This window comes from Ovis canadensis, chromosome 1, assembly GCF_042477335.2.
Source record: "Ovis canadensis isolate MfBH-ARS-UI-01 breed Bighorn chromosome 1, ARS-UI_OviCan_v2, whole genome shotgun sequence".
Taxonomy (NCBI): Eukaryota; Metazoa; Chordata; class Mammalia; order Artiodactyla; family Bovidae; genus Ovis; species Ovis canadensis.
The window spans coordinates 13,374,467-13,386,755 of NC_091245.1; the positions used below are offsets into that span (position 1 = coordinate 13,374,467).

Here is a 12,289-nt window from a genome sequence, read left to right on the forward strand (position 1 = left end):
CATAGTAAAGAGTCCAACATGACTGAAGTGGCTTGGCACAGAACATAAGTAATTAAATCACTGTGAATGACAGAGAGGTGGCAAGGATGAGAAAAAGGAATGTGTGTGAGGTACAAACACTTTCAGGATACAGACAATCTCAGGAGCTCAACAAAGGCTTTCTGGGGAAACTGAGTGTGCAGTGAAGCCCTGAAGGAGTGAGGGCTTTGAGGAAGAGGGAGCTGCGTGGGCAGGGGCTCTGTGGTGAAAACTTGTCACGTGTAAGGTGCTTGGAAAGGCAGAGGGTTCCAAGTTCAGCAAGTAGGAAAGAGAGTGACTGGATTGATGAGCGGGGCTAATCCAACAGGGTCTTGTGTGCCACAGTGAGGTGATCAGAGGGTACTCTTCACCCCACTCCTCTCTCTGCAGATCCTGTGCCCAAGGACCCAACTCAGACTGAAAGGACCACTCACCAAGAATGTAGAGCTCACCATCCGGGGACACTGCAGGGAGGGAAAGGAAAAGGCCCTTAGCCATTGAGCATCATCCTTGCTCCTACCACCCCACCCCCAATAAGGGCAGAAATGACCTGGGAGCCCTGAGGAGAGGGATCATCCCATCCCGCCCACTGTGGCACCTTCTTCCAGTGTGAAATCCCGAGAGACTGGCACGATCTGGTCCAAGGAGACATCATCCCCGGTAATGGCCATCCTCCGGTGCGTATACAGGAAGAGACTGAGGGCAGGAAGCATCGTAAGGCCAGGGTGCACGCGGCCATTCCTCAGTCCACCGTGGAAGCCTCAGGGTGCTCGGCTCGCATTCCCTCCTTGGTCCCTGGGGGGTGTGCTCATGCCTCTCTGCACAATGGTGCCCATCAGAGACTGATGGGTCATCAAGGCTGGACTTGCCTCACTTTGGGGACTAACCCCGCTTTGTTAGTAAAACCCATGCATAATCTCCCCCTTGTGCATTCTAGGACTGTGTGTGACAAGAACAGGGCAATCCTCACCTCCTCCTCTCCCTCCCTGAACCTCAGTTTTTCCATCTGTAAAGGAAGAGTGATGGGTTCAAAAATGTCTAAGGCTCCTCCTTCCCAGATCTGAGACCCTGAGGGTCACTTTTCAGCTGTGAGAACTTTGATCATTATTCTTGCTCTGTTTCTAGAGCAAGGTGGGTGGGTGGGTGTTACTAGCAACGTTTATGCAGCCCTTTTAACGTGCTTCACAGCATTTTAACTACTTTATATGCAGAAACTCATTTTAATCTTTAGTTTGGACACATTGAGGTTTGCTCAAGATGTAACAAAGCCTAGGTTGGAATCCAAGACAGTCAGGCCATGGGGTTTCTCATCAGATTTTGAGGACTATATGAGCTATTAATACATAGGGCTGGGCATATAGTGTTCAGAAACTATTAACCATCATTATTATAATTATTCTAGAAGCCTCAGACTCTGTTCTAGAAGGTGTGAAATCCAGCTGGAGGGACGATGGAAACAATAAACCCAAACAGGCAAGGCCCAATTCCATCACTTACGCGTGTTCCTGGCCACCTCGCTCCGGACAGCAGCGCACGAGTCCCAGGAGGCGGCTCTGCCTGCTGTCGCCCTCGCACAGCACACCTTGCACTGCCTGCCGCTCAGGGTCAAGGCAAAGGGAAAGGAAGCCTGCATCCAGGCCTTGCCCAACCCGGCCCGCCCCACCAGCCTTGCCCTGGCTTGCTCTGCCCTCACCCATGCGGGTTTACTGTGTGACCCTGGGCAGGTCCCTTCACCTCTCTGACCCTTTCTCATCTGTGAAATAGGGATATCAACCCCCAACTTCACAGGGGGTGGGAGGATAACTGAGTATTTAAAGCATAAGGCAGAGAGTCCAGAACTGAGTACTTAGTAAGTACTGGTTTCCTTCCCTCCACCCCCGGGTCCCCCCTCCCCCCATGGCACAGAGAGAGGGAGGCAACCAGAGAGACACGTAGACACCTGCCATTCCACTTCCCAAGCCCAGGCAGGGAGGTCCTGGGGCTGGGAGTTGCAGGCTGCAGGGAAGGATATGATGACGCAATAGTCCCCATCAGCCAGGGTCTCCTGGATGGCCACAGACTGGTCCATGCCGGCCCCTGCACACCCTGGGGAAGGGCAGAAGGGAGGCCCTTTATGTCAACACGTCACCCAGGATGTGATGGAGTTGCCTCTGAGGACCGCTGGCAGGGAGGCGGGGCTCTGCTGGGAGAAGGTGGAGGAGGCCCCATCGTCTCCCTCCTCCTCCCCCTTTGCCATCCTTTGCCTCTGATGGGAGGTACAATTTGCTATGCCGCCCTCTGTCCTGAAGGGCATCCAGTCGCTCCTTAGTGGGATCCAGTCTACTTGCTGGTCATGCGGTGCCCTGTCCCATTACCGGAGAGGAGGATATGGTCTTAATTGCTCAGGGATGGGGGCTCTGCCTCCCTTTTGGGGGAGCAGTGTTAGTTCTGCTAACAGCTGTCTGGGAGGTGTCAGGGGTGTATCTGCATGTATCTTGGGAAGGGAGTGTCTCATTCTGGACCAGGACTCCAGTCCTGTCCCTCTTGCCTTGGAGATGGGCAAGTGTCCCGTTACTCCTTGGCCCTCCCCCAGCCCAGCAGGCCACATTGCATCAGCCAAAGGCTGCGGGTGTCCAGTTCTGACAGCCTCAGGACAGGGTACCCAGCCCTCAGCTTGCCCAGTCCCTCCTGCCCAGCCCTGCCCTGGCTTCCCCGCTCCGCACTCACTCCTGGCCCCCTGTTATTGCTGCCTACCTCCTGAGCTGTCACCGCTGCTGGGTGTGCGGAACCTCGGCCGGGACCCGGTCAATGACTACATTTCCCAGCAGCCCCTACGCCACACGATGGTCAGCCAGCCTGCAAGTCCCAGCATGCTGTGCCAATGTGGGGGTTGGGGGGCTCCTCCCCCCCCCCCGCCCGTTAACTCCTTAAGTCCTGTGGTACCCTCGCCTCCCTATTCTGGAAAGCTTTTCCTAAGGACTCCCCTCGACATCCTCAGCCCTCGAGCGGCCAGAGTTCCTTATCCAGGCCCTGGAAGGAAGATGGTCACTTTAAGGGAAAACGTTTTCTCAGTTTCATCCTCAGCTCCTCGCACTTCCATGCAGGCCGACACTGGCCTCTACTGGAACACTTCCTCCCCAGGTACCTATCCTGTCCTAGCTTCAGAGAGAACAACACTATGAAGAATCGCATACCCCCATTTTCCAGGTGGAGAAACTGAGACTCAGAGAGGTTAAGCGTCCTGACCAAGGTCTCACAACTGAAACGTGTGACTCCAACTTCCATGCCACGGACACTGCCACTCACGGCCACATTTCCTCCCTTAGCCTCAGCAGGGGTGTGTGACGGGAGGACACTGCCACCCACGGCCCCATTTCCTCCCTTAGCCTCAGCAGGGGTGTGTGACGGGAGGACACTGCCACCCACGGCCGCATTTCCTCCCTTAGCCTCAGCAGGGGTGTGTGACCAGCCGTCCTGCCTGCCTCACAGGGCTGTGTGAGGAGAAGGGAGGCTAACGCATGTTGTCAGGGGTGTGACTGTGTGTCATACGCAGTGTCTGTGCTGAGGCCCCATCCTCTCTCCTCAGGAGGAGAGACAGCAAGGGAGGGGGTCCCCGCTCAGCACTCACGACAGCCCGAGCCTGCACTTCGGTATTCTCCAGCCCTTTCCCCTGATTCACTGGCCACTGGGCAAGGCTTTCCTCCTTTGGGGCCTGCCCTTCTCCACCTAAGATAAGGAGGCTGCTCCAGATGGACAGAAGGGCCAGCTCAGATTAGGGTGTCGAGGACCAGTCTCTCCCAGTCTATTGGCCTTTTCACGAAGCTGTAAGCTCCCTGAGGACAGGCTGTATCTTTTCCTTATCACTCCAGTGTTGTTTCTGGCATACAAACTGACCCTGAGAACATGTTTACTGAGTTAGTGAGTCATCTTAATGAGTACTTTTTCTCTTAAGCTCTGACCCAAACTGAAGGGTCAGTGCTGGAGAAGGAGTGACCGTGTGACTTCTAGTCCATTCCCCGTCCTTTTCCCCTAAGCTCAGAGTTGCTGCCCTAGCGACCAGTTTGAATAAGCAAATCTCTTCCAGAAAAAGTAACTTCTTCCCAATTTTCTTTTCCTGGAAATATCCATAGCACAAATGGAGCTCAAGTTTATTTGAATTTGGTTTCAGAGCTGAGTTGAGGATGAGGGTAAAGGGGATTGATTCACACCCTTCGAGATAAAGAGGGCTGAGGTCACTTCAGGAAATCCGGGGAACCCCAATTCCAGCCCCCTCTTTGTGTCAAAGTCTGGGGAGGGTCAGGGAAAAGTGGACAGGGACGAGCATTTCGTTTTTGGCTTCTGCTGGTTTTTTTTTGGCCACACAGAGGCATAGGGAATCTTAGTTTCCCAACCACGGATCACACTTGCACCCCCTGCACTGGAAGGACAGAGTCTTAACCACTGGACTATCAGTGAAGTCCCAGGACTGGGCACATTTTACAGATAAAGAAACTGCTCCTGCAGGACTTTGGGGTCCTTGTACTTGATGGGGATCAGATAGGAGATTGTTCTGTTTTATCAGACAAAACTCCAGCCTGCCCCCTTGGAGGGCATCATGTTCAGGCCTAGGCCCTGGGAACATCCAGCACAGAGCTGCAGTCTTGATAAATCCCTTTCACTAAAGATACAGTCACAGGAATCAGAGCTGGCAGTGGGCCTGGCAACTTCCAGGGCCTAAAGGGTCTTCCTGCCTGCTGCTACCTGACTCAGCCTGGCCTAACTAGGTGAGCAGGACCAAGAGCAGGGCAGAGTGGAGGAGAAGCAGCCCCAGCCAGGGTCCTGTGCAGGGGGCTCCTGGTGGCCCCTGGTGCTGCCCTGTTGAAATGGAGGTTCCCATCCAGCTGGAGGCAGCTGTCAGGGGCCGAGGCTTGGCAGCACTCTTGGTAGCGGGGCTGACCCACAGCCCCATGACACCTGGGGGTCCCTGCCAGGCAGGTCTGACTGCACCCTGCAGAGTGGCCTGAGCTGGATTGTTTCAGCTACAAGAAGAGATGGGACTATTCATTCTCCCCTTGCCTTCGTTCCCCATTCATGGAGGCAAAAAGTGTTAAGTGGGGGACGTCCCTGGTTGTCCAGTGGCTAAGACTCCATGCTCCCAATGCAGGGGGCCAGGATTCAACCCCTAGTCAAGGAACTAGATGCCACAGTCCACAACTAAGGCCAGATGCAGCCATAAATAAATATTGGGGAAAAAAAAAAGTGAAGTGGAGCTATGGGCTGAGTCGGACTTCACTGGGCCGCTGGTTCCCAGCCAGCTAGTTCCCAGAGAACATACAAGGCGATCAGAAACAAGGAGCATGTCACGGGGACTTGGAGGATTCCAGCTGCCATGCTGGATTTCAGCATTATGTGGAGCTAAGAGGGGTCCAGCAGCCTGGGCCCCAGCAGGTCTAGTTCCAGCCAGATTCAGCTGCCGACCCCGCTCTTTCCAGGCAGGAGGAGGCCTGCAGTTCTAAGGGAGGGCAGCGCTGGACCTTGGAGCACTCCAGGGCCCCACCTCACAGAAGTGCAGGTCCTCAGTCACTTTGAAGCAGTCACTGCCTTGGCAGGAGAAGGTGGGACAGGGTTTCCTCTGGAAGAGAAAGTGAAAGAAGAATGAGGGATGGGGAGCCCTGTGAATTCTGGACTCAGGTGGGGGCTGGCTGCCTGTCTCACTGGCCTCAGCCACCACCCGGAGCAGGCAGGTGTGGGCACACACTCACGTTTTTTGGGGGGGTGGCTGGAGGGGTGATGATCACCAGGAGTGGAGTGGGAAGCGGCTTGTCCTCTGGCATGGTCAGGTGGCCTAGGCCTGGGAGCAGAGCAGGGCTGTCCGGGGAAGTGCAGTGATACACGTGCTGGGGGACAGGTCCTCTGTGAAGTCCCCGCTCCTGCCCCAAGGGAAGAGCATCCTGTGTGTGGATGTCATGACCTGAAACTTCCCCATCTCTGCCACCTGGAGAGGCACAGGAACTGCTTTACAGTGGGGGTGGGGGTGGGGAGTTAGGGTTAGCGGAAATCCCGACAGGGTGGGGCACGGGGAAGGAGGGTAGACCTCAAAGTTAAGGGTCAGCCTGACAAGGTTGAGAGGTTGGGGTGTTGATAGAGGTTGGGAAGGTTGGTGAAAACAGCTCAGCTTTGGAGGCCTGTCAAAGGGTGGGGCTCAGAGCTGGGCATTAGTGAGTGGGCAAGGCTCAGGGCTAGGGGGGAGGTGGAGTGGGGCTCTGAAATTATGGGGCCAATGGGAGGAAGGGCTTGGAGTTGAAGGAGCACAGAGGAGGGGTTCAGAGCTGCAGGCTGGGGGTCACTGCCTCACCTGAGACCAACTGGCTGAGTGCCAGGCAGAGAAGCCACCGCTGCAGCCTTGCAGAGAGCAGGGTCGGGGCTGGAGTTTGTTGGCCTGCAGGCAAGGCCTGGGACTGGTTTCATGTCTCCCCTCACAACCAGGCTGCACTGAGCCATGTGGTGCAAAGTGTTGAGTAGGATCAGTTGGGTGAAGAGAGAGCCGGCAAATTCAGGACCAGCCAGTTCAGGAGGGGCCAGCTGGTCCTGGACTGTAACTCAGCTTCTCAGGGCAATCCGAACAGTGACTCCTCTCTCCCTCCGGCTTTGGTATCTCCCTCCCCGCACCTACTGGAGGCACCTGGATGTCAGCACCCCTCCAGCCCTGCAGCAGCTGCTGGCAGCATCCTGCCCAGGCCCTACAGCAGCCCCGCCCCATACCTTGCAGTAGTTCTCCCCTGGGCTGCACTCTTGTTGTTCTGTTGGAGAGCAATGCCTCCTGGTAGCACGCCTCTCTTAAGCAGTGGAAGCTGTGGCATGTCTGTGGGAGGGTTTCAACGCTGTGGCCCTGTTTCCTCAGAAGGCATCCAGGAGGCTCTCTCCTCCTTTGTCCGCTGCTTTGTTGCTTACTTGGACAGAAGGCGGCGGGATGTGGGGGTGCGGGGAGCTAGCTTCTCACTGGGTGGTGGTTCTGGGCTACTAGGCAGACCTGCAGGAGGACTAGTAGGAAGGAAAGGAGAGAAGACCACTGCAGGAAGTAACCAGCTCTAGAGTCAAGATTAAGGGAAGGTCACTCCATGGTTAAGTCAAAAAAGGTCATGACATAGGGGAAAAAGAAGGGACAGTGTTAGGGCACAGCAGTACTGACAGGTTAGGGTCGGTCACAGGGACCAGGAAAGGCTGGTGTCCCTGGGCTGTGGACAGTTACCTCTGAGCAAAGCAGCCTGATGGCTACTCCTGGTCGCAGACATCTATGATTATGTACTCCAGGAGCCTGAGAGAGTGAAGGACCGGTCCTGGGTGACCCGGGGGGAGGGCTGCAAACAGAGGTTCCCGTATTGGACCATGCAGATGCATAAACTAAGGCTGGGTGCAGCGGGGAGAATCTTACATGGAATACGGTGTCCTAGGGGCTGGGCTTTCGCTTTTTGCAAGTCATACTGTTGGTGATATTGAGGTTGGCACAAAGGGGCCTGCAGCCCAGTAACGGCCCCTCTGAGAGTGAATGTTGTTGTTGGCATGGCAACAGCAACATCCCAAGGCCGAGGGGACACAGAGCTGGAGCAGGTGCAGTGACAGGAATTAGACACCCGGTGCCTCTGACCTGGCCTCACTTGCCTCTGACATCAGAAGGTGCTAGGGTGGGGAGTAGAGGGCGATAGGCTTCCTCAGAACCCAGGGCAGGAAAATGCTGGGTCACAGAGAGAGTCGAAAGTCAGGGTTCCTTTGTCTAGATTCTTCAGGGTTCTAATCAGAGCTGAGCCAAGGACAGGAGGTAGCTCTCAGACCCTGGGTAGCTGGATCCCAGCTCTGCCTCTCCCAGTATGAAGGGATCAGATCTGTAAGGGTCTGCTAAGCCCAGGTTCAAGTCTCTCCATGTGAGGCAGAAAACTGCTGGAGAGGGGAGAGGGGGCCATTATTCCCATCTTCCTGCCCAACCCTGGGAGGCTGAGTATTATCCAGCCCCCAAAGTTCCTGGAGTTAACAGGGCATATTTCCCTGTCCTCATGGGTTGGTCCTCTATCAGCACTTGGACCTCTTAGGTGATGGTTGCCATGGTGATGTGATATGGAAGGGAGACTGGATCCTGTCTGGGCTGGGCCCCTTTTGGCAGTGGTCTTCAATGCATGAGTGCGGCAGTACTCAGAATCCCAGATACAGAGGTAAGGTAGGATAGGACCCTTTGGCAACAGGGGCCACTTATCACCAGGAGCCTCTTCCTCTCTATGGCTCCCTCTCCTCCAAGGCTATATTCAAGAAGTGTTCTCATCCAGTCAATACCTCTCAAGGGGGCTTCAGTCTCCAAAGGCAGATAGGTCAAGAGGGGAGCCCAAAGTTCTCCCCAGCCCCTGTGTCCTTGTGAAATAAAGGGCCCAGGCCTCCCACACAGCCCCTTCCTTTCCCCCTCCTTGGTTGGGAACAGCTGAGGCTGGAGGCACAGCTCAGGAGTGTGAGGGAAGCAGACCTTCGACCAAGTTGGAAAGCTGGGCCAGGCCTAGAGGGTTACAGCTCGTCTGTGTCAGTTCTGGCTCCTTGCCCATCTGCTTTAGACTGTGCACTCCTCAATGACTAGAGTCCCAATATTCCCTGAGCCCCAGCTCATTCCAGCGGTAGACTAACCTGCGTGCCTGAATGTGTGGAGGGCAACCAGCATGTGTCCCTGAGTCAGGAGGCTGCAAGTGCAGTCCTTGGAAGCTGGGGGCTGCCCTTCATCCCCTCCTGTCATCTGTCAGCTCTGGGAGTTCCCGCTGACACTGCTGCCACCCCTGGGGACACAAGCAAAAGAAGGAAGCTGATGTTCAGACTGGAAGCAGGAGAATATAAAGCCAACTGGCAGATAGAAGGGCCCCACTGGGATGTGTCTTTTTTGTGTAGATAAAAAAGCCTGCAGGCACCTTATTTGTGTAGATGAGAAAGCCAGCAAGTGGAGCAGGCTCCCAGAAGAGGGGAGGCCAGGGCCAATTTGCAATGAAAGTCCGTCTGGCTGATCGAGGGAAGGGGAGTGGGTGAGGAGAGGTCATAGGCCCATTCCTACCAAGAGAATGTTGAGGTGAGGCTGCTGCCAGGCAAGACTGGAAGAATGAAGGGAAAGAGTTATCTCAAGGATTAAAAAAAAAAGTAAACAAATGCAGAGGGAAGATGAAAACCTCACCTTCGTCTGCCCTTCACTTTCCAACACATGGGTTACCTTTAGGGTGCTCCCTGCATGGAGCCTTCCAGCACAAGCTGACCCAGCGAGGGGACCAGAGGGAAGTGGAGGAAATAGATGATAGGTGAGGCTGGACACAGACTTATTTATTGGCTTTCCTTTCAGAAGTAGGGACTTGCTTTCAGAAGCCCTCTTGCTTCTGGGAGGTTCATCCCGTCAGCCTCAGGGGTCAGCAGTGCCAATCCGGAGGTCAATCCCAGATTCCTGCCCAGGGCTGGAAGGGGCAGGTAGAGACCTGCAGCCTCTCTGATGGAGGAGCTTTCCTCCTTGAAGAGTGAGCTGAGTCATCTGTTCCTGGCAAGGCAGTGCCCTGGCAGAGGCTCAGACTCCAGGTTTAAGGGAGAGATTCTCAAAAGACTCAGGAACCAAGGATGCACTTCTGGGGATTAACTATACAAGATGTTTACGCAGGGACTTCCCTGGCAGTTTAGTGGTTATGAGCTTCCACTGTTTTTGTAATGCTGACTTAAAAAAAATGCATAATGTGTGAGTTGCAAGTTAAATTTTCTTTGGGGCAAAATGAGGACTGTAGCCTGGGAGACAGCACCTCAGATAGCTCTGAGAAACTGCTCCCAAGAGTTTAGGGGTAAGGACAGTATATATGTGATTTTGGTGAATACATGCCATCAAGCACGTATTTTTTCAGGTTTCTGTTGGTCTCGTGAGGCTTCTGCTAGTCATGAGAAACAATCATCATCATGACGGATTTTAGTGTTTTTCTAGATATGGGGCGATTCAAGAACTGGGCTCATAAAATCAGCCCCTGAAAATATCTGAAGACCTATCCTGCCAGTTTCCACCCCTCTTCTACCAAAGCACAAAGTGCCTCATTTCTGCAGGTGGTAGGGAAGGTCAGCAGCTTCAGCAGCAGATGACTTAGTCGTTGTAGAGGTAGATAGGTAGATGACAAGTGCCCATGGCAAGTGCCAATTCGTAGCTGACACTAAGGAGAAAGCTTCCCTGGTGGCTCCAGTGGTAGAGTGAAAGTGAAGTCGCTCAGTCGTGTCCGACTCTTTGCGACCCCATGGACTAGTAGCCTACCAGGTGGTAAAGAATCTACCTGCAATGCCAGAGACCTGGGTTTGATCCCTGGGTTGGGAAGATCCCTGCAGGAGAGCATGGCAACCCACTGCAGTATTCTTGCCTGGAGAATCCCCATGGACAGAGGAGCCTGGTGGGCTACAGTCCTCGGGGTCGCAGAGTTGGACATGACTGAGCGATAAGCACAGCACAGCACTGAGGAGAAAGTCTACAGGTATCTTTATATTTCCGAAGAAACTATGATCCTAAAAAGATTAAGAACGACTGATCTAAACCCAGAAAGAGCTCCTCTCATTCTCCCCTGCCTGGTCAGGGGGTTCAGCTGAAACCCTGTTCTTCCTATAGCAAACCCCCAAAGACCAAAGAGGCAGACACGACCGAGCAACTGAACAACAAAAAAGCAGACTTCAGAGTCCCCTCTGGGGAGAATCGCTTCTGATCCACGTTTGCTGGTCCCACCCCAGTAGCTATGTGGCCCCTCAGGGCTGGATAAGCTGGCCACCCAGCAATTCCTGCTGGCCCAGGTGTGACTGGACCGCCTTACCTCTGGGTCTGCTCCCACCCTCCCACCTCCACTCAATTCTCTAGATTTATAAACCTAGCTGCGCCTGGCACATGCAAGGCACTAACAGATAGATATTTGGATAAATGGAAGAGATAAACAGAAGCCTCTGCAGTGACAGAGAAGCCCTAGGTTTTCTAATGCAGCTCATCAGATGCTCTCCTCAAAGTTCAAGGATGACTGCAGTCATCTGGGCAAGGCTGAGGGCAGGACTCCTTGGAATCTGGTCCCACTGGCCTTTCACACTGTAAAGCAAAAAAAAAAAAGCAAAAAAAAAAGAAAAAAAAAGGGGGCTCTTGGGTTTGACCGTGGAGTCCCAGGTACCCCTCCTGAAGAGGGGGCTCGAGGACTGTGACAGCAGGAATGTTCTGGGGAGGCCTTGCTGCAATGCTGGAGGGACATGTGCCCGTGTTTACCGTTTTCCAGGCTTTAAATCTCTTCCCAAAATGGTAATGTCTCCTGGCACTTTGGGCCTGTTTTCAGTAATCAACGCTTTTAGTTGGCTTGATTAGGTTTAATTATCTACTTTCTCTGCTTTAGAAGCTCAGGCCCTGGAGAGGTTGTCCAAATGGGGTTTCAAACAACTGGAGGAGCCAAAGCACACATGAATGTGTGAAGAGCTGCCCAAGGGATAGGCTGAACCAGGAAGGAAAGAACAGAGGGAAGGACCACAGCGGCAAGCTGCGTGGAAACCCTACTCATGGAGAACAGGGTACAGATGAGCGTGAGGCAGAGGCCAGCTCTGGAGCTGGGATCTTCCCCAGTGGATATATGACAAGTGAACTGAAGTTCTGGGTGCTGAGGGGCAAAGGGAGCCTCTCTGGGATCCTGTCAGACCAGGCCCTGCCATTCAGATGACTGTGCCTGTGGGCAGATCAGGGCCGCCTGACTCCCCTAGTTCTCTCCACTTGGGATACCTGATTCAGATCCTGAGGCAGCTGCTCGAGTCCACGCAAACCGTGGCTCTTGGGGCTTGGAGACCATTCTGGACTTGGAGCCACTTCACAGTCAAGCAGGGATCTTGGAGGAGACAAAGGCCGACGGGATCACCAAACTCTCGTTCTGAAGCAGCAAGCAGGCGGTCACTGCTGCTCCTGGTTTCACTGTGTGCCAGGCTGCTGAGGCGTGGAGAGGGGCGGGGCTGCAGGACCATTCCAAGCCCAAGCCCTCCCTCTATGCAAATTAAAAGGCAACCTTGGTGGCATGGCTTTGTCCTCAGCAGAGGTCCTGGCTCACTCTCCCCATTTTTCCCTAGTATAGTATATGCATGAATGGCTGACTCAACTAAGGGCAGGGCTTTCCTGGGGTGATGCTCATTTGGAAAGGCAGCAGCAAATGCGGGTGGGGAACAAGGTCAGGTCAGAATCACCTAGCATAATATACGTTAACAGAATAGGTGCTCATTAATTTAGTTGCTTCTCAAGTTTGTGAGAAAGAAGTAAGGAGGTGTTATAAACTAG

General features: G+C 54.0%; 1 protein-coding gene across 1 annotated transcript in view; it reads right to left on the minus strand.

The window, feature by feature from the left end:
- The window catches only part of INPP5B (inositol polyphosphate-5-phosphatase B), a 50,772-nt gene extending 49,042 nt beyond the window's left edge, over positions 1-1,730 (minus strand). Inside the window, 3 exon segments of the mRNA XM_069586710.1 lie at positions 453-482; positions 617-714; positions 1,516-1,730. Coding sequence (XP_069442811.1) covers positions 453-482; positions 617-714; positions 1,516-1,715 — 328 coding nt within the window. The 5' untranslated portion in view covers positions 1,716-1,730.
- Positions 1,731-12,289: the final 10,559 nt, after the last annotated feature.